The sequence below is a fragment of the Oncorhynchus nerka genome, linkage group LG20 (genome assembly GCF_034236695.1).
Source record: "Oncorhynchus nerka isolate Pitt River linkage group LG20, Oner_Uvic_2.0, whole genome shotgun sequence".
In the NCBI taxonomy this organism is placed as follows: Eukaryota; Metazoa; Chordata; class Actinopteri; order Salmoniformes; family Salmonidae; genus Oncorhynchus; species Oncorhynchus nerka.
In genome coordinates this window covers 26,278,258-26,305,093 of record NC_088415.1, presented here as the reverse complement: position 1 = coordinate 26,305,093, position 26,836 = coordinate 26,278,258, and the positions used below count along the sequence as shown (strand labels likewise).

Genomic DNA, 26,836 nt, shown 5'->3' with positions numbered 1-26,836 from the left:
TATTATTATGTTTCTTCTTGGGCCTCTATAACTATATCTATTGTTTTTATTTTTGTTGTTGTTGTGTGATTTGGACTAATCCCCTCTACAACACAGAACTCCACTAATCTACTGACGGAACGCAAGAGGTGGCTAACAACAGACCTCCATCCTATGCTAGCTTGCTACCGATGTCCTGGCTAGCTGTCTAAATCGCTGTGACCCCCAAACCAACCTCTCCACTCCCTGGACCCTTTTGATCACTCGACTAAGGATGCCTCTCCTTAATGTCAATATGTCTTGTCCATTGCTGTTCTGGTTAGTGTTTATTGGCTTATTTCACTGTAGAGCCTCTAGTCCTGCTCACTATACCTTATCCAACCTATTAGTTCCACCACCCACACATGCAATGACATCTCCTGGTTTCAATGATGTTTCTAGAGACAATATCTCTCTCTTCATCACTCAATACCTAGGTTTACCTCCACTGTATTCACATCCTACCATACCTTTGTCTGTACATTATACCTTGATGCTATTTTATCGCCCCCAGAAACCTCCTTTTACTCTCTGTTCCAGACGTTCTAGACGACCAATTCTTATTGCTTTTAGCCGTACCCTTATTCTTCTCCTCCTATGTTCCTCTGGCGATGTAGAGGTGAATCCAGGCCCTGCAGTGCCTAGCTCCACTCCTATTCCCCAGGCGCTCTCTTTTGATGACTTCTGTAACCGTAATAGCCTTGGTTTCATGCATGTTAACATTAGAAGCCTCCTCCCTAAGTTTGTTCTTTTCACTGCTTTAGCACACTCTGCCAACCCGGATGTTCTAGCTGTGTCTGAATCTTGGCTTAGGAAGACCACCAAAAATTCAGAAATTTTAATTCCAAACTACAACATTTTCAGACAAGATAGAACTGCCAAAGGGGGCGGTGTTGCAATCTACTGCAAAGAAAGCCTGTAGAGTTCTGTCCTACTATCCAGGTCTGCACCCAAACAATTTGAACTTCTATTTTTAAAAATCCACCTCTCTAAAAACAAGTCTCTCACCGTTGCCGCCTGCTATAGACCACCCTCTGCCCCCAGCTGTGCTCTGGACACCATATGTGAACTGATTGCCCCCCATCTATCTTCAGAGCTCGTGCTGCTAGGCGACCTAAACTGGAACATGCTTAACACCCCAGCCATCCTACAATCTAAACTTGATGCCCTCAATCTCACACAAATTATCAATGAACCTACCAGGTACCCCCCCAAAGCCTTAAACACGGGCACCCTCATAGATATCATCCTAACCAACTTCCCCTCTAAATACACCTCTGCTGTCTTCAACCAAGATCTCAGCGATCACTGCCTCATTGCCTGCATCCGTAACGGGTCAGCGGTCAAACGACCTCCACTCATCACTGTAAAACGCTCCCTGAAACACTTCAGCGAGCAGGCCTTTCTAATCGACCTGGCCGGGGTGTCCTGGAAGGATATTGATCTCATCCCGTCAGTAGAGGATGCCTGGATATTTTTTAAAAATGCCTTCCTAACAATCTTAAATAAACATGCCCCATTCAAGAAAATTAGAACCAGGAACAGATATAGCCCTTGGTTCTCCCCAGACCTCACTGTCCTTAACCAACACAAAAACATCCTATGGCGTTCTGCATTAGCATCGAACAGCCCCCGTGATATGCAGCTGTTCAGGGAAGCTAGAAACCGTTATACACAGGCAGTTAGAAAAGCCAAGGCTAGCTTTTTCAAGCAGAAATTTGCTTCCTGCAACACTAACTCTAAAAAGTTCTGGGACACTGTAAAGTCCATGGAGAATAAGAACACCTCCTCCCAGCTGCCCACTGCACTGAAGATAGGAAACACTGTCACCACTGATAAATCCACCATAATTGAGAATTTCAATAAACATTTTTCTACAGCTGGCCATGCTTTCCACCTGGCAACTCCTACCCCGGTCAACAGCACTGCACCCCCAACAGCAACTCGCCCAAGCCTTCCCCATTTCTCCTTCTCCCAAATCCATTCAGCTGAAGTTCTGAAAGAGCTGAAAAATCTGGACCCCTACAAATCAGCCGGGCTAGACAATCTGGACCCTTTCTTTCTAAAATTATCTGCCGAAATTGTTGCCACCCCTATTACTAGCCTGTTCAACCTCTCTTTCGTGTCATCTGAGATTCCCAAAGATTGGAAAGCAGCTGCGGTCATCCCCCTCTTCAAAGGGGGGGGACACTCTTGACCCAAACTGCTACAGACCTATATCTATCCTACCATGCCTTTCTAAGGTCTTCGAAAGCCAAGTCAACAAACAGATTACCGACCATTTCGAATCTCACCATACCTTCTCTGCTATGCAATCTGGTTTCAGAGCTGGTCATGGGTGCACCTCAGCCACGCTCAAGGTCCTAAACGATATCTTAACCGCCATCGATAAGAAACATTACTGTGCAGCCGTATTCATTGATCTGGCCAAGGCTTTCGACTCTGTCAACCACCACATCCTCATCGGCAGACTCGACAGCCTTGGTTTCTCAAATGATTGCCTCGCCTGGTTCACCAACTACTTCTCTGATAGAGTTCAGTGTGTCAAATCGGAGGGTCTGCTGTTCGGACCTCTGGCAGTCTCTATGGGGGTGCCACAGGGTTCAATTCTTGGACCGACTCTCTTCTCTGTATACATCAATGAGGTCGCTCTTGCTGCTGGTGAGTCTCTGATCCACCTCTACGCAGACGACACCATTCTGTATACTTCCGGCCCTTCTTTGGACACTGTGTTAACAACCCTCCAGGCAAGCTTCAATGCCATACAACTCTCCTTCCGTGGCCTCCAATTGCTCTTAAATACAAGTAAAACTAAATGCATGCTCTTCAACCGATCGCTACCTGCACCTACCCGCCTGTCCAACATCACTACTCTGGACGGCTCTGACTTAGAATACGTGGACAACTACAAATACTTAGGTGTCTGGTTAGACTGTAAACTCTCCTTCCAGACCCATATCAAACATCTCCAATCCAAAGTTAAATCTAGAATTGGCTTCCTATTTCGCAACAAAGCAACCTTCACTCATGCTGCCAAACATACCCTTGTAAAATTGACCATCCTACCAATCCTCGACTTTGGCGATGTCATTTACAAAATAGCCTCCAATACCCTACTCAACAAATTGGATGCAGTCTATCACAGTGCAATCCGTTTTGTCACCAAAGCCCCATATACTACCCACCATTGCGACCTGTACGCTCTCGTTGGCTGGCCTCGCTTCATACTCGTCGCCAAACCCACTGGCTCCATGTCATCTACAAGACCCTGCTAGGTAAAGTCCCCCTTATCTCAGCTCGCTGGTCACCATAGCATCTCCCACCTGTAGCACACGCTCCAGCAGGTATATCTCTCTAGTCACCCCCAAAACCAATTCTTTCTTTGGCCGCCTCTCCTTCCAGTTCTCTGCTGCCAATGACTGGAACGAACTACAAAAATCTCTTAAATTGGAAACACTTATCTCCCTCACTAGCTTTAAGCACCAACTGTCAGAGCATCTTACAGATTACTGCACCTGTACATAGCCCACCTATAATTTAGCCCAAACAACTACCTCTTTCCCAACTGTATTTAATTTATTTATTTATTTTGCTCCTTTGCACCCCATTATTTTTATTTCTACTTTGCACATTCTTCCATTGCAAAACTACCATTCCAGTGTTTTACTTGCTATATTGTATTTACTTTGCCACCATGGCCTTTTTTGCCTTTACCTCCCTTCTCACCTAATTTGCTCACATTGTATATAGACTTGTTTTTTTTTACTGTATTATTGACTGTATGTTTGTTTTACTCCATGTGTAACTCTGTGTCGTTGTATGTGTCGAACTGCTTTGCTTTATCTTGGCCAGGTCGCAATTGTAAATGAGAACTTGTTCTCAACTTGCTTACCTGGTTAAATAAAGGTGAAATAAAATAAAATAAATAAATAAAGTGCCAGACCAGAATAAATCGAGACCTTTTCAGATATAGGGGTTGATTGGGATAGGATATCATATAACCATACAAATAGATTGATAGGAGTAGCTCATCATTTCTTCCAGGACTTAATTCAGAATACCCAAAAGATGAATTCATGCTTTGTTTGATGCATATTCATCTCAAATGCATGAGACCAGCTTTCATTGCCCCCTCTGTTGGCAAACACTAATTCATGGATGTGGTCTTTAATGCATTAGTCCTACTTTAAAAGGGTTCTGGGTCATACAGTAGGTTATCACACCCAGTCTGTACTCACATTAACATGTTCATTGAGGAAACAAAAAATATTGTAGATAAAGCCATGCATCCGTATAAAAACAATAATGGTAGTAAATGACACTGACAGATGCCAGTAAATAGACTACAGAATGTATAAATACATAGTCATAAAACAAGAGTTGTTTGGGGATCTACTATAATAGAGGATGTATTATATACATATTTTAACATTGAACTACCTTCACCTTAATAAAATGATTGTTACCTTGTAAAAATGTTCTGAGCATCCCGGAACTTATGGATGCTCACACAAGCCTTCGAGTCGCCCGTATTTTGTAGTAACACCCTTTCAAAATGACTTCCAAAACAGACACAACTTGCAAAATATTTTAATTTCAAGACTACAAATCATCTCCCGAGATGATTGTTTAAATTGCTGCCGAATGCTTACAACCAACACCGGCCCCGATGGTAATAGATAACGGCTATTTTCAAAGGAGGGCAGGTTGAGCATGCAAAGGGGACTAACTACAGTAGGCGCTCCACGGCTTCTGTTCATATCCTTGGCGGCGAGGAACAGAGGGACAGCGCGCAGTGAATCCCAAATCCGTAATGACATCTCCAACCCCGAGCCCTTGCGATGGCTCATAAAAAGCTGGTTCGACCGAAATGTGGTTGTAAACTTCGAGATACAGGAGCTGATGTTTCATACAGCCACCTCGGAGATGGCGCTGATGTGAGGTGTTTAAGTTGTGTTCCACATTTACTTTGTTGCTTGTCCTGTTGACTGTTGTACCTTCTCACTCTTGAATACAATTTAGCTAACTAGATAGCTGCTCGTTCAGGCACATCTGATGTGGTTTCCCTGTTTTAGGGCAGTGAAGAACATCCGATAGTTCTCACAGAGGCGCCCTGCAACCCGCTGCACAGTCGCCAGATGATGTCAGTGCTGCTCTTTGAGTGCTACAGAGTCCCAAATGCAGTGGTGGGGGACTCAAGTAAAAGTGAAAGTCACCCAGTAAAATACTACTTCAATAAAAGTATTTGGCTTTAAATATACTTAAGTATCAAAAGTAAATATAATTGCTAAAATATACTTAAGTATTAAAAGTAAAAGTATAAATAATTGCAAATGCATTATAAAGCAAACCAGATGGCATAATTATTTATTTTTTATTTACAGATAGCCAGGGGCATGCTCTAACTCTCAGACATAATTTACAAACAAAGCATGTGTTGAGTGAGTCCACCAGATCAGAGGCAGTAGGGATGACCAGGGATGTTCTGTGTTGAGTGAGTCCACCAGATCAGAGGCAGTAGGGATGACCAGGGATGTTCTCTTGATAAGTGTGTGAATTACACAATTTTCCTGTCCTGCTAAGCATTCAAAATGGAGCGAGTACATTTGGGTGTCAAGGAAAATGTATGGAGTAAAAAGTAGAAGTTGTCAAAAATATAAAGAGTAAACTAAAGTACAGATACCCCAAAAACTACTTAAGTAGTACTTTCAAGTATTTTTACACCACTGCCCTCATGTATCCTATGGGGGGATAGCCTGCACAGCTTATATTACCCCCCCCCACACACACACACACACACACGGGCATTGTCCTGTCCTCCAGCTACCACTGCGCTCATATACTACCTGTTATCAATGGAAGGTAGACACAGTAACATGAGGTTTTAGGTGACTCCACTCATACTCAACCAGGTAGCCAGATCTGTCTATTCTTTTGCCAAATCCTCTATTGTTTGTTTTCATGCTAGAGGAGTTGGGAAAATAACCAACAGATGTCGCTGCCATCTCACCAGATGTAACATGCTGTCCTCTGGTGTTTCCCCAGGCTGGATGCATGTGAACGTGGGCAGGAGCCAGGCGGTGTCCTACCTCCAGCGTCTGCTCCAGCTGAAGTACACTGGTCACCTGGCGGCCGTCACCCTCTGCCTCATAGAGAGCTGCTCCACAAACACAGCTACATAGCCAATGACTACCACCAATGTCTGTCTGCCATGGGGCCAGAGAGGTCTATTGAGATTGTATGAAACAGTTTGTGGTGCTTTGCTTTATATGTGATTCATTACCTGACTCCGTCTCTCCTTCAGAGCTGGAGAAGTGGCACAGTGCAGAGTTCTATGAGCAGAAGCATGTAGCTGCCCTTCTCTGCCAAGGTTCTGGGCAGCGTGGTGATTGTGGAGGAGATGCAGGAGAGACGCGCCCAGCAGCTGTGCAGGCTACAGGAGATAAACGCCTGGCGCAGGGAGGAGATGCTGCAGCAGGACCAAGAGCGTCTGGATAAACTATTGGCCCTGCAGGCAAGAACCATTATCTTTTAACCACTTCGTCAACCATGACCCTTAACTGCTGTGCAATTCCACGGTCTTGGAATTACGCAGAGAGTCCAATTTCTCACTTAAAATGTACTCCAAACAAAAAACATTGAATCCAAAGTTTACAAAACCGTACAACCCTATGCACAAGGACTATGTTTAACAATTTACACTGAACATTTTACAAAAACACATTTACTGGAAAAACTATGCAGATGCAAAGTTTGGTAACAGAATTTCGTTAAAATATCCCTTAGTTTTTTTTATGTGTCCGCGTTTTCCAAAAGCTCTTACATATCTGCTCCAAATTAGGATTCAATACTTCCTGAGGAAAGAATGGGGTGTCAGCTATGGCATGACACAATGACTGAAATAATATCTGTTGGTAAGTGAGGTGGACTTACACCTGGTAATGGAATTGCAGTATCACGGGTCCCTGATCTGTACTCCACAGAAATGGATATGAATGTCATTCTCTTCATAGTGATGTATCCTGAATAGGTACACAAAGGTATAAATATGCAATATCCTATTTAGCATATTTGGGTATTATTGTACACAATGACTATTATTTTAAACAAACAAAACCAAATTTGGTTGGTCAGGACCAGACAAAATCTGTACTAATAGCAGTCTGTTTCACAATTTTGAACATTAAAGTACAGCACAATAGAGCTCAGTAGAGTAGAGTTCAGAACATTATACACCGGGTGGGTCTATTCCTGAATGCTGATTAGTTAAATTCGCATTTCAGCCGGTGTCTATTCCACAAATTACTACCGGCTAAATCTATGACGTCAAAATGCCTATTCATTCTGTTCCATCTGACTGCGCAATCCACTGTCTCGGTAACCCAGACAGGGAAGTTATAAACTTGATCTGCACTATAAAAATAATCGAGACATTATCTCATATTTTTGTATAAGATTTGTATAAACCCGTCTGTCTCTCCGACATTTGTAACATTGTTTCAATTTTCAAATTCGATTTCCAACTGTCCCATAGTAATGAACGTGTAATGGTCGAGAATGAGGACAAGAGAGAGAGAGGCAAGCAGCGTTACTCAGCCATTAGAAATCATGAATCAGCTGGATATATACAAAGAAATCTCAATTGGAAAAAGGTGAAACGAAGTGCAGCTAGTTTGCAGTCTTTCCAGCTTCAGTTTGAAGTTAATGTTAACTGTGTTTGTTGGCTAGCTCCTCTGAACACGTGTCCTAATGAGAGAGCACATTTTCTATGCCAGGCGAAATCGTGCCTCATTAGCTCATTGTTATGGATGTATCGCTCTGGATAAGAGCGTCTGCTAAATGACTTAAATGTAAATGTATCCAAATAAATGTCACTAGAAAACAGCTTAATCAAATGCATCTCCTGTTGTTATTCTGTCTGCACTGTTTGGCGTGACTGTAAATTAACAGTAGTTGGCTAGCAAGCAAGGGATCAGAACGTTGCCAGTATGGCGATGGAACATTTAGAATGAATGACTGGGTCGCGTCCATAGATACAGAACAAAAAGACTGAACAACTGGGTCGAGTCTCTGGCAACTGAACCAATAGAATGAAAGACCAGCCGGCTTGGGTAGTATTCATTCTGTTCCATCTGGATCCATGTAGATGGGTGAGACCGGTCAAGGATCGATTGCACTATAAAAATAATGGTAAATTTTATGACAAGTAAACAGTTTATTCAGATTTGAAAATTGTATTACAATTTTCAAATTACGGCTTTCCGTTAGTTCGTAATGGTGGAACGGACAAGGCAGAGAGCGTAAACAGAAATCAGAATCAGCTGGATATATACGTCACAGAAAAAGTAGGTTGACCCTAGTTTGAAGTCTTTCCAGCTTCAGTTTGGTTCAGCTGGTTTGTTGGCTAGCTCTTCCGCCATTGGCACATTTTCAGTTGTCTGTCCATCATCGTAGGATCTTCTTCGGGCACAGTGTTCGGTTAAAATTAGAAAAAGAGATTGTGTGTAATGTAGCAAGCAAGGGGAGCTATCCTGTATGGGGGAACATTTAGAATGCTTTACTGTGAGTTGTAGCCATGTAATTAGCAGTAAGTTAGTCACCTGCATACGAAATAGCAATTCCTTACAGTAGTAACCCTAGATATTTATTTATAGACTAATAAAAATCAGTAACGGATTTAGACATGGGCAGCCGCCCAGGGCGGAATCTTGCTGGGGGTGGTTCGCCAAGGGCGCCATACTAGCTAGAACCGCCAATTACACTTGAAACAAATAGCCAAACTGAGAACTGCAAACAAAAATGCTTTCTGCTACTAAGATCAGTGAAATGTAGCTTAAACTGACAACCGTGCGAAGAGCAGAAACCTACACTAAGGGGGGGATTCTGGCTCCAAACACCGGCTTCTCGGGCATGATCACATTCATATAACGGGATACCAATATATTCAAATAATGATTGACATATTGTCATTAACTTTATTTTAATTAATTTATTCATACTATTTCATCCTTCCACAATATATAGTCACAAAAATATCTAGGGTTACTATCCAAGCCGGCTGGTCTTTCGTTCTATTGGTGCAGTTGCCAGAGACTCGACCCAGTTGTTCAATAAGAACAAATTCTTATTTTCAATAACGGCCTAGCAACAGTGGGTTAACTGCCTTGTTCAGAGGCAGAACGACAGATTTTTACCTTGTCAGCTCGGAGATTCGATCTTGCAACCTTTCAGTTACTAATCCAACACTAGGCTACCCTGCAGCCCCAATATACCACGGCTGTCAGCCAAACAACATTCAGGCCTCGAACCATCCAGTTTATAACAGACCGTATGACAAAACATTTATTTGTACTGCTCTAATTATGTTGGTAACCAGTTTATAATAGCAATAAGGCACCTCTGGGGTTTGTGGTATATGGCCAATATGCCACGGCTAAGGGCTGTGTCCCCTTAGCCGTGGTATATTGGCCATACACCAGACATCTTTGTCCTTCGTCTTGTCGTGTCCCATGTATATCTTTTTATATATTTTTCTTCGCATATCTTTTCAAATATTTTTTCTAAACCTCAACTTCAAAATACTCTCCTGAAACCCGCCTCACCCAATGTGGTGTGGATCTGTTTTTTCTAAAGTATTTTTTATTTACCTCGGAACCGCAATCCCCCAACAGAATGCTAGCCAGCTCACTAGCTACTAGCTAGTAGTCAGCTAACCACTACTAGTAGTCATCAGTTAACCTTTAGCTCGGAAAGCTCTTGCCAGTTTGTACAATGCGACTCAAACCACAGCATACTGGACCTATTTTCTCTCCATATCCCCAGATTCCTACCGCAAGCTCTGAACCTTTTCACCTGGATCATCGCAGCTAGCTAGCTCCTGGCTAACGTCGGTCCCAAAGCAAGCACCAATTAGCCTGGAACTAGCCCACGCTAGGCCCATTCTCCCGGCTAGCTGAAGTGGCCCATCAGCCACTCCTGGGCTACAATACCCGAGCCCCTTCTACTGCCAGTACACGGCACGGAACCCCGCCAATCCTTCAAGACTGGACTACCGACGTAATCTCCTTGAGGGGGTACTCAACTGGCCCCTATGTCGCGACGTTCCCCTGAATGCCCATCTGCTAGCCGCGGCCCGCTAGCTGTCTAGAGCATATTGGACTGTTAGCTGAATAGATCCATTGGCCAATTTCTTGGGCCGCTATACGTATTTTGCCAATTGGACTTGGACCCCTCTGCTATTCGGAACCCTACTAATCCATCACGACTGGTCTATCAACGTCGCCGCACGCCGAGCCTAAAACAGACTTTCCTCCATTGCAATTGCGACGTCCCTCTAAGGCCCTTCTGCTAGCTTGCTAGCCTCGGCCTGCTAGCTGTCTGTATCGCCGTGTCTCCAGCCAGCCCAACCACTCACTGGACCCCTATGATCACTCGGCTACGCATGCCTCTCCCTAATATCAATATGCCTTGTCCATTACTGTCCTGGTTAGTGATTCTTGTCTTATTTCACTGTAGAGCCTCTAGCCCTGCTCAATATGCCTTAACCAACCATTCAGTTCCACCTCCCACATATGCGGTGACATCACCTGGTTTAAATGTCTCTAGAGGCAATCTCCCATCATTACTCAATGCCTAGGTTTACCTCCAATGTACTCGCATCCTACCATACCTTTGTCTGTACATTATGTATTGAATCTATTCTATCTCGCCAAGAAACCTGCTCCTTTTACTCTCTGTTCCGAATGTACTAGACGACCAGTTCTGATAGCCTTAAGCCGTACCCTTATCCTACTCCTCCTCTGGTGATGTAGAGGTTAATCCAGGCCCTGCAGTGCCTAGCTCCACTCCTACTCCCCAGGTGCTGTCATTTGTAGACTTCTCTAACCGTAAAAGCCTTGGTTTCATGCATGTTAACATTAGAAGCCTCCTCCCTAAGTTTGTTTTATTCACTGCTTTAGCACACTCTGCCAACCTGGATGTCCTAGCTGTGTCTGAATCCTGGCTGAGGAAGACCACCAAAAACCCTGAAATTTCCATCCCTAACTAGTAATATTTTCCGACAAGATAGAACTGCCAAACGGGCGGTGTTGCAATCTACTGCAGAGATAGCCTGCAGAGGTCTGTCTTACTATCCAGGTCTGTACCCAAACAATTCGAGCTTCTACTTTTAAAAATCCACCTTTCTAGAAACAAATTTCTCACCATTGCCGCTTGCTATAGACCCCCCTCTGCCCCCAGTTGTGCACTGGACACCATATGTGAATTGATTGCCCCCCCATCTATCTTCATAGCTCTTGCTGCTAGGTGACCTAAACTGGGACATGCTTAACACCCCGGCCATCCTACAATCTAAGCTTGATGCCCTCAATCTCACACAAATTATCAATGAACCAACCAGGTACAACCCCAAATCCGTAAACACGGGCACCCTCATAGATATCATCCTAACCAACTTGCCCTCTAAATACACCTCTGCTGTTTTCAACCAAGATCTCAGCGATCACTGCCTGCATCCGTAATGGGTCTGCGTTCAAACGACCATCACTGTCAAACGCTCCCTAAAACACTTCAGCGGGCAGGCCTTTCTAATCTACCTGGCCCGGGTATCCTGGAAGGATATTGACCTCATCCCGTCAGAGGATGCCTGGTTATTCTTTAAAAGTGCCTTCCTCACCATCTTAAATAAGCATGCCCCGTTCAAGAAATTCAGAACCAGGAACAGATATAGCCCTTGGTTCTCTCCAGACCTGTCTGCCCTTGACCAGCACAAAAACATCCTGTGACATACTGCATTAGCATCGAATAGCCCCCGTGAAATGCAACTTTTCAAGGAAGTTAGGAACCAATATACACAAGCAGTTAGGAGCTAAGCCTAGCTTTTTCAAGCAGAAATTTGCATCCTGTTGCACAAACTCAAAAACGTTCTGGGACACTAAAGTCCATGGAGAATAAGAGCACCTCCTCCCAGCTGCCCACTGCACTGAGGCTAGGAAACACTGTCACCACCGAGAAATCCACTATAATTGAGAATTTCAAAAGCATTTTCTATGGCTGGCCTATGCTTTCCACCTGGATACCCCGACCACTAGCCCTCCACCCCCCACAGCAACTCGCCCAAGCCTCCCCCATTTCTCCTTCACCCAAATAGCTGATGTTCTGAAAGAGCTGCAAAATCTGGACCCTTACAAATCAGCCGGGCTAGACAATCTGGACTCTTCTCTTTCTAAAATGATCTGCCGAAATTGTTGCAACCCCTATTACTAGCCTGTTCAACCTCTTTCGTATTTTCTGAGATCGTATTTTCTGAGATTGGAAAACTGCCGCGGTCAAAGGGGGAGACACTCTAGACCCAAACTGCTACAGACCTATATCCTACCCTGCCTTTCTAAGGTCTTTGAAAGCCAAGTTAACAAACAGATTTACCGACCATTTCAAATCCCACTGTACCTTCTCCGCTATGCAATCTGGTTTCAGAGCTGGTCATGGGTGCACCTCAGTCTCGCTCAAGGTCCTAAACAATATCATAACCGCCATCGATAAGAGACATTACTGTGCAGCCGTATTCATCGATCTGGCCAAGGCTTTCGACTCTGTCAAACATCACATTCTTATCGGCAGACTCAACAGCCTTGGTTTCTCAAATGATTGCCTCGCCTGGTTCACCAACTACTTCTCAGATAGAGTTCAGTGTGTCAAATCGGATGGCCTGTTGTTCGGACCTCTGGCACTCTCTGGGGGTGCCACAGGGTTCAATTCTTGCTGCTGGTGATTGTCTGATCCGCCTCTACACAGATGACACCATTCTGTATACTTCTGGCCCTTCTTTGGACACTGTTAACTAACCTCCAGACAAGCTTCAATGCCATACAACTCTCCTTCCGTGGCCTCCAACTGCTCTTAAATGCAAGTAAAACTAAATGCATGCTCTTCAACCGATCGCTGCCCGCACCTGCCCGCCTGTCCAGCACTACAAATAACTAGGTGTCTGGTTAGACTAAACTCTCCTTCCAGACTCACATTAAGCATCTCCAATTCAAAATTAAATCTAGAGTCGGCTTCCTATTTTGCAACAAAGCATCCTTCACTCATGCTGCCAAACATACCCTCGTAAAACTGACCATCCTACAGATCCTCGACTTCGGTGATGTCATTTTCAAAATAGCCTCCAATACCCTACTCAACAAATTGGATGCAGTATATCACAGTGCCATCCGTTTTGTCACCAAAGCCCCATATACTACCCACCACTGCGACCTTTACGCTCTCGTTGGCTGGCCCTCGCGTCATACTCGTCGCCAAACCCACAAGCTCCAGGTCATCTGCAAGTCTCTGCTAGGTAAAGTCCCGCCTTATCTTAGCTCACTGGTCACCATAGCAGCACCCACCCGTAGCACGCACTCCAGCAGGTATGTCTCACTGGTCACCCCCAAAGCCAATTCCTACTTTGGCCGCCTTTCCTTCCAGTTCTCTGCTGTCCATTACTGGAACAAACTGAAAGAAAAAAAATGTTAAAAAAGAAATAAATATCGCTGGAGACTCATATCTTCCACAGATCACTGCACCTGTACATAGCCCATCTGTAATATAGCCCATCCAACTACCTCATCCACATACTGTATTTATTTAATTATCTTACTCCTTTGCACCCCACGCCGACTGCGAGCCAGGCCTAATCACCAAACATCAGTGCCCGACCTCACTAATGCTCGTGGCTGAATGGAAGCAAGTCCCTGCAGCAATGTTCCAACATCTAGTGTAAAGTCTTCCCAGAAGAGCAGAGGCTGTTACAGCAGAAAAGGGTGAACAAACTCCATATTAATGCCCATTATTTTGGAATGAGATGTTCGACAAGCAGGTGTCCATATACTTTTGGTCATGTAGTGGTTAAGGTTGGGATGAAGGTAGTGCAATAATATTATATACCAGCAGTATAAATACTCAGTGACTTGTACAAGTTTTAATTTAAACAATATGGTGCTAAGGAGAGGGCCATATTACACTTACTTGAGCAGCATAGTAAACCCCTGTTCTGACTCTCTCCTCTCCTTCTGACTCTCTCCTCCAAATGTTGGTACCCTTCCCCAGATCTGTAGCTCAACACAATCCTGTCTCAGCGCTCTACAGATGATTCCTTTGACCTCATGGCTTTGGTTTTTGCTCTGACGTGCACTGTCAACTGTGGGACTTTATATAGACTGGTGTGTGCCTTTCCAAATCATGTCTAATCAATTGAATTTACCACAGGTGGACTCTAATCAAGTTGTAGAAACATCTCAAGGATGATCAATGGAAACAGGATGCACCTGAGCTCAATTTCGAGTCTCATCGCAAAAGTTCGGAATATTTATGTAAATAAGGTATTTGTTTAAAAAAAAAACATTTCTAAAAAACTTTTTTCTCTTTGTCATGATGGGGTATTGTGTGTAGATTGACGAGGATTTGTATTTATTTAATCAAATGTAAAATAAGGCTGTAACATAACAAAAGGTGGAAAAAGCCAAGGGGTATGAATACTTTCTGAATGCACTGTATATCATGGTGCTGTGCATTTTGGGATTTCATAGCAGCACAGATGATGATGGACCAATGGACCACTCTTATTGAATGGTTACTACAATAGACCTGTCTGAAGGCATTGGGCTGTTTGATTGTGTTAGTCCTTTTTATACTTCATCACAAGTAAAATTTGTGGTTTTACTTGTGGCGTTTTTATAATGCAATCAAGCTTTGTTCAAGATTCATTCAAGGATATGTTGTAAAAAAAACATCTAGATGCCACAAGCAGGCATTTGCTGTCAAATATCACAAAAACACACTGTATATATAGGGACAATGTTCTGTTCTAATCTAGATTAAAGAGGTGCAGTACACCATTATGCCACAAGGTGGTATTACTCCACAGCCTTTTTGTTATAGAGATAAACACAGCAGTGCTAGTCTGCCCCAGCAGGTTTGGAACCTGTCGAAGGAGGAGAATAACGGAGATATGATTGATTGAATGGTTGTGTAAACTTTTGTGGTTATTGTACAGCTTGCAGCATCATAGGGCAACTCCATCTGTAAATACACTCACCACACAGGAGTGGCAGGAGGGCACAGCCAGCCATACATCTGTCTCAGCACAGGATTTACAGGCATTTGCAGACACCGAGTCTGACTTGGATGAACCCAACCCAATAAAGTGTCTAAATTATGATCAGATGCATTAACAAGCCCTCATAATTATCCCAGAGGACTGATCTACGGTGGAGAGGAACAAGTGCAATCACATGTATATCTTCTCAGAACACAGGATGAACAACCTCAGAACCAAAGACGATGGTTAACTAGTTGTTCAACAGGAAGTATTATGACCTTTGCAGCCGTAGAACCCCAAGTCAAATAAATGGTTATTACAGCATGATAAACATCCAGTGATCCTTTACTGTACAAAGCTTTCAGCCAGATCCAAAGGGGACGACAGGGAGCATTTTTTACCCCACAGATAGACAATGGAGCCGTTCCAAAGGGGACGACAGGGAGCATTTTTTACCCCACAGATAGACAATGGAGCAGTTCCAAAGGGGACGACAGGGAGCATTTTTTACCCCACAGATAGACAATGGAGCAGTTCCAAAGGGGACGACAGGGAGCATTTTTTACCCCACAGATAGACAATGGAGCCGTTCCAAAGGGGACGACAGGGAGCATTTTTTACCCCACAGATAGACAATGGAGCCGTTCCAAAGGGGACGACAGGGAGCATTTTTTTACCCCACAGATAGACAATGGAGCCGTTCCAAAGGGGACGACAGGGAGCATTTTTTACCCCACAGATAGACAATGGAGCAGCTCCAAAGGCAAACAAGACAATAATCACATCAACAGAAGAGTATGATGCAGCGCATCAAAACAAAACACTTATTTCACTAAACTACTTGATATGACACAATCAAAAAATCGAACGTATAAAAGAGAGGGCATTCATTCTATTTTCCAGTCAAGTGGGGAACACCACAGGCTTTTAACCAAATACAATTATCATATTTGACCACCTGACAAATGCACCATCATCACAATTGAGAGAAAACATGCTTTTGTCCAACAACACCACTCCAGCATGTCCTGCTGTGATCCGGAGGACAAAAATCCATATTAAACAGTGCAGAGGCAATGAACGAAGGCTTCACCTTCAGGTCTGTGTGGGAGGATGGTGAAGTGATGTTCTCATGAGGATTTATGAACAATAAAAGGAAGGAATGACTTATTCAGTATGCTGTTATTCTTCCATGTTTTATTTCTGTGATTTGCAGTACTAGTATAATGAGGGCAGCTTCACCTTTTTAAAGGGGAAATTCACCCCAAAACATTTCTGAGCCCTTCATAACACTTGCCTGGCTGTTTTGTCAGTACTCCAGACAGTTTAGGTCCATTGTTTTGAGTAATGCTGACTTTCCGAAATGACCTAAAATGCATTAAAAACGGTGTATTTATTGTTACGTTAACAGTGATTGGTGTCTCTGCATTGAATTGTCAAATACATGTGTTGTTTAATAAAAAACAAAGACCTACTTTGGGATAGCGCAAAATATTCCATAAAGTCTGTAATCTGGTAGATACTGTTCTTTGTGGTTCTAAAGTGGATAATTACAGGAGGCGGGACGAAGGAGTGTCTTATACTACTGGTCTTCAAGAAAGGAAATCAGAACGACAGGAAGTAAACAAAGAGATGGTAGCTAGCCATTAGTAATCTCTGAAGTAAAGTAAGGCAAATAACGTTAATAGTCGAGTAGCTGAGTGACATTGGCCAAAATGAAGTGCAATAATGTTTGGGTCAGATACCAATACACTACATATTTCAACTCGTTTCATGACTGCGATGGAGCTTTGTGTCCGGCATGGCTGCAAACTATCCGAAATCCTGTTTATGGTTTCGATACGACGCCTGAAGTAATTTACCAGCTGCGGTTGACCGTGTCCAGTGATCACTTTATGGCCACTGACTGCAATGGGGACACCTGCTTGTCAAATATCTCATTCCAAAATCATGGGCATTAATACTGAGTTGGTCCTTTCTTTGCTGCTATAACAGCCTCCACTCTTCTGGGAAGACTTTCCACCAGATGTTGGAACATTGCTGCGAGGACTTGCTTCCATTCAGCCACAAGAGCGTTAGTGAGTTCGGGCACTGATGTTGGGCGATTAGGCCTGGCTCGCACTCAGCGTTCCGATTCATCTCAAAGGTCAGGGCTCTGTGCAGGCCAGTTAAGTTCTTCCACACTGATATCAACAAACTATTTCTGTATGGGCCTCGCTTTGTGCACGGGGGCATTGTCATGCTGAAACAGGAAAGGGCCTTCCCCAAACTGTGGCCACAAAGTTGGAAGCACAGAATTGTCTAGCATGTCATTGTATGTTGTAGCATTATTTCCATTTACTGGAACAAAGGTGCCTAGCCCAAGCCATGAAAAACAGCCCCAGACCATTATTCCTCCTCCACCATACTTTACGTTTGGCACTATGCATTGGGTCAGGTAGCGTTCTCCTGGCTTTCGCCAAACCTAGATTCATCTGTCGGACTTCCAGATGGTGAAGCGTGATTCATCACTCCAGAGAATGCGTTTCCACTGCTCCAGAGTCCAATGGCGGTGAGCTTTACACTACTCCAGCAGACGCTTGGCATTGCGCATGGTGATCTTAAGCTTGTGTGCAGCTGCTCAGACATGGAAACCCATTTCACGAAGCTACCGAAGAACAGTGCTGACGTTGCTTCCAGATGATTTTTACGCGCTTCAGCACTCGGAGGTCCCATGAGCTTGTGTGGCCTACCACTTCCCTTCTGAGCCGTTGTTGCTTCTAGACGTTTCCACTTCACAATAACAGCACTTACAATTGACCGGAGCAGTTCTTGCAGGGCAGACATTTGACGAACTGACTTGTTGGAAAGGTGGCATCCTATGACTGTGCCACCTTGAAAGTCATTGAGCTCTTCGGTAATGCCATTCTACTGGTAATGTTTGTCTATGGAGATTGCATTGCTGTTTGCTTGATTTTAAACACCCATCAGCAACGAGTGTGGCTGAAATAGCCGAATCCACTAATTTGAAGGGGTGTTCACATACTTATGTATATATAGTGTATGTTGCTAGCTAGCTAAGTTGCTAACATGTGTTGCTAGTCACCACAAAGTAATATATTATTTGTTTGCCATTCCTGGAACTAGATGGTGTTTTTAGCTTAGCTACTAATGTAATTGTTATGTTATCCTGTCCTACTGTTTTTCTTGTTTTGCAATTCTGTTTTTCATTATAACATTATGATGAGAAATAGTATATTTTCACACTTTTTTATAGTGCTATTGATTGCATAAAATGACTTGCCCTAGTTGAGGTCCATAAGTTGGACACAGCCCCAGCCAGAGCCATATATATACATATATGTCTCTGGCCCTAGCTGGTGCATGAGTTGTAATGACAACAAACTGGCCCAACCTTTACATTATTTACATTAAAACATTTAGAATATCAGATCTTGCCCTGAATTGACATGTAATGACTGACCCTTTTATTCCAGCCAACATCACCAATCACGCTCTGTTTATACAGTACCTGCCTGGGAGGGAATGGAAGAAAGTAAGGGGTGGTGGAACAGACATGAGGATAGGACAATCAACCATACTGTCACGGATTTTATCCTCATTCAATTTCTCACATCTTTTATCTTTGTATCCTTTTCACACTCTTTTCAATGTTCCTCCACTCATGCCTCCTACAATGATACAAGGAGAGACTAAATTAGGACTAATTTAAATGTTTTGTTTTGTTATTCTGTTACACATCTTCCAGGAGATCCACGAAGCCATGTGGAGGATTCCAAACAGGCCAAGGACCGGGTAGAGAAGAGTGTCCAAACAGAAGACATTCAACTTTAGAACCCAACGGGTCCAGCAGACTGTCAAGCGGCGTGAAGAGAAACAGATCATATACAAAGACTCAGACTTCCAGGAGGTAGCGCCAAAACTTCTCAGCCTAACTTTGCAACGAACTTTAGCTAGCCCTAATGATGGCATTGTTATGTTGTGGAATGCCATCGATAACATGTCATGCAATCATGACTATTCTATTAATAGGGCGCGTGTCCACTCGTTCTAGACACTGTTTCCCTAGCCAGCAAGTCATCATTGTCAGACAAACTAGAAGGGGACTACAATAGCCAGTTGCATTAGGGGGTGTAGGCAGGCTATTCAGATACAGTTGGTAGGCTATAGAGTACCACAGTATGAGTCATAATACCTATAAAACCTAGCAGTCAAACAGGGAAATGGGTCCAATCATTTTTTCATCATTCATTTTTCCCATAGGTGATTTTAGAAACACTTAAAATCGGGCTGTGTTTTGTGTGGGCTTACCCTGGTGTGACGTTTTAATAACCATGTAACTCTCTCTAGGACAAGCCCGGACTAGAACCCGATCGAACATCTATGGAGAGACCTGACAATAGCTGTGCGTGCGGTGACGCTCCCCATCCAACCTGACAGAGCTTGAGAAGGCCCTCGAGGACTGGAATTGCCCACCCTCGCTGTAAACGCTGGTTCTTCAACAAAGTACTGAGTAAAGGGTCTGAATACTTATGTAAATGTGATATTTCAGTTAAAAACATTTAATACATTTGCAAAAATGTCTAAAAAAACCTGTTTTTGCTTCGTCATTATGGGGTATGTGTGTAGATTCATGAGGAAAAAAATACAATTTGATCTATTTTAGAATAAGGCTGTAACTGGAAAAAGTCAAGGGGTCTGAATACTTTCCGAATGTCTAAGAAGTCCAAGAAGCTGGATATCATATCTGCAGCTGAGAAATGTTTTGGGCTCCCAAGACTTCACGGCAGAAGCACTACAAGGTCTAATGTATCTAGGAAATGTTCTGCCCTCACAGGAGGCTTCTGATCCTGTTTTGAGACCTGATTATAATTAGGTTCTTACAGCAGATTGAATATGTTTAGTTCATTTCCTTTTTGGTAGTTTGTATGAATTGTTATTTATTTTTACCCAAACGGGATCCTTATTATCCACCCGCACAGTAGGTGGTGGAATGCACATCTAATTATTGCGAACGCCATTATACCATAGAGGACGAAAAGCTTCCCATTTGGACCATCAGGTGTGGCACAACGTTTCCAGTTGATCCTGGGAATTCTGAAGAAAGTCTCCAACACCAGGATGTGATGACAGACAAGAAATCGGAGTGTTTAGTTATATACATACACGCCATCTTCTGCTGCATCATATCGAAGCAAGCTGGTCCCATTGTCGACAGCTGAGACATTCACTGTCTGTCGGTAGAGGTTGCCATCTCCTGCAACTGCACCACCAGTCACAGGAAGAGCCTGTGTTTCCTCAACATCTGGCCGTTCTCGTCTCTCGAGCTCTTTTCTCTCTGTCAGCCCGCAAATTTGTACAGAGAAAGTCATTACGAGGACTATTGTGGTCATGGGAGGCCAGAGCAGTGTGTTTGGGAGGTATTTACGATGGACTTTAATGTTGCATGGGGTTTCTATGGGGAAGGCGCGGGTATTACCTACATCTAAATACTCAAGCAATGGACCTAACAAACTGTCTGGGGTACTGACAAACGACCAGGCTAGTGTTTTATAAAGGGCCCAGAAGTGTTAAGGAAATCGTTCTTCTTGCAAATCATGTAAATGTTTTGAACAAACTATTATATTAATCTGACTATCCACAATACTCATATTATTGTGTGCGTGTAACCGTGTTCATTGATAGCAGTACTATTCTCACTGTCAGTTACTTTTCCACTACTAATACTATCACTACTACAGCTACTAGAACATCTACTATCTGTAGTACTAACAGAGATGGAGCCTCCCTGTATGTAAGAATACTACAGCACCTGCCAAGCAGTCTGGATCTTTATATCACAGAAAGTACCCTTGTCGTGTAAATGCAGGGTTGCTGGTTCAAGTCCCATTTCAGCTGTCCCTTCTCAATTTGTGTAATACTTCTAATACCCTGTGAACAAAACGTTGTCTAGGTTGTCCAGAGCGTCAGGAAATTGTCATGGTCCCCTGTTTGATGGGTACTACCACACGTTTTTGATTATTTTATTACATTTAGTAAAGAAACACAATTTAGACAATATAAGAAAACATTTGTTCCCTTCAAACATTTTGTCAGACCCATACCCTTCACAAACATGTAAGCTCTGAGGTTACATGTCTATTATACACTGAGTGCACAAAACATTAGGAACACCTTCCTAATATTGAGTTACATCCCTCAGAACAGCCTCAATTCATTGCGGCATGGACTCTACAAGGTGTCAAAAGCATTCCACAGGGATGCTGGCCCATGTTGACTCCAATGCTTCCCACAGTTTTGTCAAGTTGGCTGGGTGTCCATTGGGTGGTGGACACACGGAAAACTATTGAGTCTGAAAAACCCAGCAGCGTTGCAGTTCTTGACACAGTCAAAGCGGTGCGTGTGGCACCCATTACCATAACCTGTTCAAAGGCACTTGCACTTTTTGTCTTGCACATCACCCTCTGAATGGAACACACACACAATCCATATCTAAATTGTCTCAAGTCTTAAATATCCCTCTTTAACCTCTCCTCCCCTTCATCTACACTGATTGAAGCGTTACACAGGTGATATCAATAAGAGATCAAAGCTTTCATCTGGATTCACCTGGTCAGTCTGTCGTTTAAAGAGCAGATGTTCCTAATGTTTTGTACACTCAGTGTACAGTCTCACTGAGATGCATTTTTCAAAAGCTTTTAATGCTTAACAATATCACCATACCTATCATGAGTCACATCTTACACTACACTAGAATTGTTGCTGTATTGTCTTGTACAGCGATATGGTCACAGCAGGCTATTTCTAATCTATACTTTATACATCAAAATATTGTGTGACCCTCCAAATAAACAAGACAATGTTTTTAAATTCAGCTCAGTAGGATTACAGCGACCCAGTAGGAGCCCTGGGAAACTGGATAAGAGGATAAGAATGTACCTTCTTACATTTACATTTACATTTAAGTCATTTAGCAGACGCTCTTATCCAGAGCGACTTACAAATTGGTGCTTTCACCTTATGACATCCAGTGGAACAGCCACTTTACAATAGTGCATCTAGGTCTTTTAAGGGGGGGGGGAGAAGGATTACTTTATCCTATCCTAGGTATTCCTTAAAGAGGTGGGGTTTCAGGTGTCTCCGGAAGGTGGTGATTGACTCCGCTGTCCTGGCGTCGTGAGGGAGTTTGTTCCACCATTGGGGGGCCAGAGCAGCGAACAGTTTTGACTGGGCTGAGCGGGAACTGTACTTCCTCAGTGGTAGGGAGGCGAGCAGGCCAGAGGTGGATGAACGCAGTGCCCTTGTTTGGGTGTAGGGCCTGATCAGAGCCTGGAGGTACTGAGGTGCCGTTCCCCTCACAGCTCCGTAGGCAAGCACCATGGTCTTGTAGCGGATGCGAGCTTCAACTGGAAGCCAGTGGAGAGAGCGGAGGAGCGGGGTGACGTGAGAGAACTTGGGAAGGTTGAACACCAGACGGGCTGCGGCGTTCTGGATGAGTTGTAGGGGTTTAATGGCACAGGCAGGGAGCCCAGCCAACAGCGAGTTGCAGTAATCCAGACGGGAGATGACAAGTGCCTGGATTAGGACCTGCGCCGCTTCCTGTGTGAGGCAGGGTCGTACTCTGCGGATGTTGTAGAGTATGAACCTACAGGAATGGGCCACCGCCCGCTTAGCGCTCTGGGACGAGGACACAATGGAGTTGTCAACCGTGATGGCGAGATCATGGAACGGGCAGTCCTTCCCCGGGAGGAAGAGCAGCTCCGTCTTGCCGAGGTTCAGCTTGAGGTGATGATTCTTGTGTTCAGGTTCTGGGTTTGTTGACTGTGCTTTAGGTTGCAGATGGATCTTCAGCTGCGTGTGCTGCAGGATGGGGGGCAACACCTAGGCGATTGAATTTCAATAAAGCATACTGGACTTTGTCCTGTTTCTCAGGGTTAGGCAGTTGGACAGTGGAGTAAAGAGGTTCTTCATGGTTTCTGGAGTGAGAGAGGTGGACATTGGCATAGATCCTGACGTCCTCATCTGTGTCCGCATTCTGTGCTGCAGTTGGGGCTGTCCTCAGGATGGTGTCATACAGGTGACTAGAGCCTCCCTGTCCATCCTCTGCTGTGTCCCGTGTGTCAGTTGATTTGGGAGCCCTCTTTCTGAACCACAGAAAGCTAAATAGGAGAATGAGAACCAGAGCAACCACTGTGATTCCTACAGCTATGTTAATACTTGTTTTTTTTCCTGATACTATGATCAATCTAACTGTGGAGTTCTTAGCTCCCATTTCATTCTGTGCCTCACAATAATATTCTCCACTGTCCTCCGATCTGATGTTGATGATGCGATAGATCTGACCGGATTCTTTTGATGTGTTAATGGTCCTCTTGTACCAGGTGTATTTCTGAACTGGTGGGTTGGCATCACTGTGGCAGGTCAGAATAACTGAACTGCCCTCCACTATTTCACCAGAGGGACCGATTGACACTGAGATGTTCTTTGGTTTGTATCTGACAGTTAGAGTCACTTCAGGAGAGTGGAGATTCTCATGGCCTTCTACAGCACAGGAGTAGCTGCCTGCATCCTCACTGCTGACTTGGCACAGGTGCAGGCTGTTGGAGTAGTTGTGGCTGTTTGGTATAGCCTGTCTGTTCTTATACCAAATGAAGGCTGTGTTGTCACCCAGTCTACAGTTGGCTGTACATGTCAGTTTGGACATTTCCCTCTCAGAGACATACATAGGGTTAATCTCCAACAGGACATATGTGACAGTCAGGTATACACCGGGTGAACTGATATATTTCCCTTCTGCAGTTACTAATCTGAATTTGTACTCAGCTGAGTCACTGTCTTTAAGGTCTTTGATTCTCAGGGTGCAATCACTGTCCTCATTTCCATGGTACTCCAGACGATCCAAATAGTTTGGGTCCTTCTTCAGATCTGTAGGCTCCTTTGTAGACTTTCCTTGAGTAAACCAGAATGTGTCTTTGGGTATATGACCATGGGGATATGTGTAAGTGCAGAATATGTCCACTGATGACCCCTTCAAGGCACAGATACTCTTTTTGGCGTAAATCACTCTCCAACATTTCTGGCCCACGGCACACACTGCAGGAGAGCGGTGGTCCTCGTAACCTTTTACAGCACAGGAGTAACTGTCTTCATCAGAACTCAAGACACTGTAATTTTGTGACACATATTCATGTTGAGGCTTTCCATTTTTGTACCAGATGTAGTCAGGATTGGGGTTGTCACTCAGAGTACAGGTGGTGCTGCAATTCAGTATCACCCATGATCCCTTTGTCACATAGGTAGTCACCTTCAGGTCTGTCACGGAAATGAATACATCTTTCTGATATATCCAGCCGTGTATGTTGGTTTTAAATCCGAAGCAATACTCCGCTGTGTCATTCTCTCTCAGGTCTGTGATTTTCAGAGTGCAGTCATTGTGATTATTCCCAAGGTACTCAACACGACCTGCAAACGCTTGTTGTTCCATGATGTTATAAGTATACCCCACTGTGACGTTCCACCATTTATACCATTCTGTTTCTATGATCTCATGCCCACTGGGATATCTGTAAGTGCAGGAAACATCTACTGATAATCCCTTCAACGCACATATTCTTGTCCTGGTGAAAGTCACATCCCAGCCATAATGTCCCAGTACTCCTGAGAAACAAACACAGGGAAACTATTAAAATAAGCATGAAAATGTACCATATACACCAGAACAACCTTCAAACGCTTCTTGTCCTTTCTCAAAAGTGAAACCCGAAAATTATACTTTTGAGAAGTACTTTAGAGAAAAGTGAACGAGTATTGATAAAAATCTGTACCTGCCACAGATAACAGGAAAACCCCCAACACACTTCCTGCTGCTCTCAGGGCCATTGCTGCATTTCCCTCCCTGAGGTATCAAAAACATTGAAATAGTTTAAAAAACACTCTTTAGCTGTTCAATACCTAAATGGTGGTGTAAATAGTATCTAATTGAACATATAATAAGCACTGTAATACACAATATTGCTCTAAGCCTGTTTTTTTCTCACAGAAGCCAAATACATTGGGCGGCAACATACACATTTTACTGAATCATATAAATATTTTTCAAATGTTCTTGACATTTTAAGAAATGTTAAGAAATAAACTAAACTAAATTAATTAAACTACAGTCCAGATGTATGTCTTACAATCAGATACCAAAACATACTAACAGAAAACTTTAAGTGAAAGAATGTATCACATCAAATAGCATGACTGTGTCCAGAAGAATATGGTTAAAAACGCATGACGAGATCATTGGGAGAAAAATATATTTGAAGATATATTCAATCATACTTACAGAGGTGGAGAGGTCTGGTGAATGTAGAGCTCTCTGGCAGTGCATGGAATGAAACGGAAGAGTAGGCGTGGGGTCTGTGGTTATATTAATTACCAAGAAAAAAAATAGATTAAACGACGATGCAAAACTGACTCAACTTTGATGCATTTCTTGTTTTCAAATCAAATTTTATTTGTCACATACACATGGTTAGCAGATGTTAATATGAGTGTAGAGAAATGCTTGTGCTTCTAGTTCCGACAATGCCGTAATAACCAACTAGTAAACTAACCTAACAATTCCACAACTACTACCTTATACACACAAGTGTAAAGGGATAAAGATTATGTACATAAAGATATATGAATGAGTGATGGTACAGAACGGCATAGGCAAGATGCAGTACATGGTATAGAGTACAGTATATACATATGAGATGAGTAATGTAGGGTATATAAACATAAAGTGGCATAGTTTAAAGTGGCTAGTGATACATGTATTACATGAAGATGGCAAGATGCAGTAGATGATATAGAGTACAGTATATACATATACATATGAGATTAATAATGTAGGATATGTAAACATTATATTAAGTGGCATTGTTTAAAGTGGCTAGTGATACATTTTTACATAAATTTCCATTATTAAAGTGGCTGGAGTTGAGTCAGTATGTTGGCAGCAGCCACTCAATGTTAGTGGTGGCTGTTTAACAGTCTGATGACCTTGAGATAGAAGCTGTTTTTCAGTCTCTCGGTCCCTGCTTTGATGCACCTGTACTGACCTCGCCTTCGGATGATAGCGGGGTGAACAGGCAGTGGCTCGGGTGGTTGTTGTCCTTGATGATCTTTATGGCCTTCCTGTGACATCGGGTGGTGTAGGTGTCCTGGGGGACAGGTAGTTTGCCCCCGGTGATGCATTGTGCAGACCTCACTACCCTCTGGAGAGCCTTGCGGTTGTGGGCGGAGCAGTTGGCGTACCAGGCGGCGATACAGCCCAACAGGATGCTCTCGATTGTGCATCTGTAGAAGTTTGTGAGTGCTTTTGGTGACAAGCCAAATTTCTTCAGCCTCCTGAGGTTGAAGAGGCGCTGCTGTGCCTTCTTCACGATGCTGTCTGTGTGGGTGGACTAATTCAGTTTGTCCATGATGTGTACGCTGAGGAACTTAAAACTCATTACCCTCTCCACTACTGTCCCGTCGATGTGGATAGGGGGGTGCTCCCTCTGCTGTTTCCTGAAGTCCACAATCATCTCCTTTGTTTTGTTGACGTTGAGTGTGAGGTTATTTTCCTGACACCACACTCCGAGGTCTCTCACCTCCTCCCTGTAGGCCGTCTCTTCGTTGTTGGTAATCAAGCCTACCACTGTAGTGTCATCCACAAACTTGATGATTGAGTTGGAGGTGTGCATGGCCACGCAGTCGTGGGTGAAC

The 26,836-nt window shown here is 43.6% G+C and overlaps 1 protein-coding gene and 2 long non-coding RNA genes across 5 annotated transcripts; 1 reads left to right on the top strand and 2 right to left on the bottom strand.

Moving 5' to 3' along the window:
- Window positions 1–4,556: 4,556 nt before the first annotated feature.
- Window positions 4,557–22,161, top strand: LOC135562884 (uncharacterized). 3 transcript variants are annotated; one of them, XR_010460149.1, is made up of 4 exons: window positions 4,557–4,955; window positions 6,064–6,532; window positions 18,843–19,004; window positions 19,445–22,161. It is a non-coding gene; the product is annotated as an uncharacterized LOC135562884 (long non-coding RNA). The 3 variants fall into 3 exon arrangements; XR_010460148.1 differs by having other exon boundaries at window positions 4,557–4,960; XR_010460150.1 differs by lacking the exons at window positions 4,557–4,955; window positions 6,064–6,532 and adding an exon at window positions 16,736–17,990.
- LOC135562886 (uncharacterized) lies at window positions 5,370–6,098 on the bottom strand. The gene is made up of 2 exons (XR_010460151.1): window positions 6,029–6,098; window positions 5,370–5,596 (listed from the first exon to the last, which is right to left on the bottom strand). It is a non-coding gene; the product is annotated as an uncharacterized LOC135562886 (long non-coding RNA).
- Window positions 22,162–22,830: 669 nt separating the features above from the next.
- LOC115101636 (B-cell receptor CD22-like) lies at window positions 22,831–24,973 on the bottom strand. The gene is made up of 2 exons (XM_029621094.2): window positions 24,919–24,973; window positions 22,831–24,751 (listed from the first exon to the last, which is right to left on the bottom strand). Exons 1-2 carry the CDS (start codon window positions 24,971–24,973, stop codon window positions 22,923–22,925), a joined length of 1,884 nt encoding a protein of 627 aa, XP_029476954.2. The 3' UTR covers window positions 22,831–22,922.
- Window positions 24,974–26,836: the final 1,863 nt, after the last annotated feature.

Excerpts from the sequence above, each read along its gene's own strand:
- LOC115101636 (XM_029621094.2), bottom strand. The coding sequence starts at position 24,973 with ATGGCCCTGAGAGCAGCAGGAAGTGTGTTGGGGGTTTTCCTGTTATCT. Across the intron at positions 24,752-24,918 it reads TTTCCTGTTATCTGTGGCAG|GAGTACTGGGACATTATGGC; the intron begins GTACAGATTTTT and ends TTTGTTTCTCAG.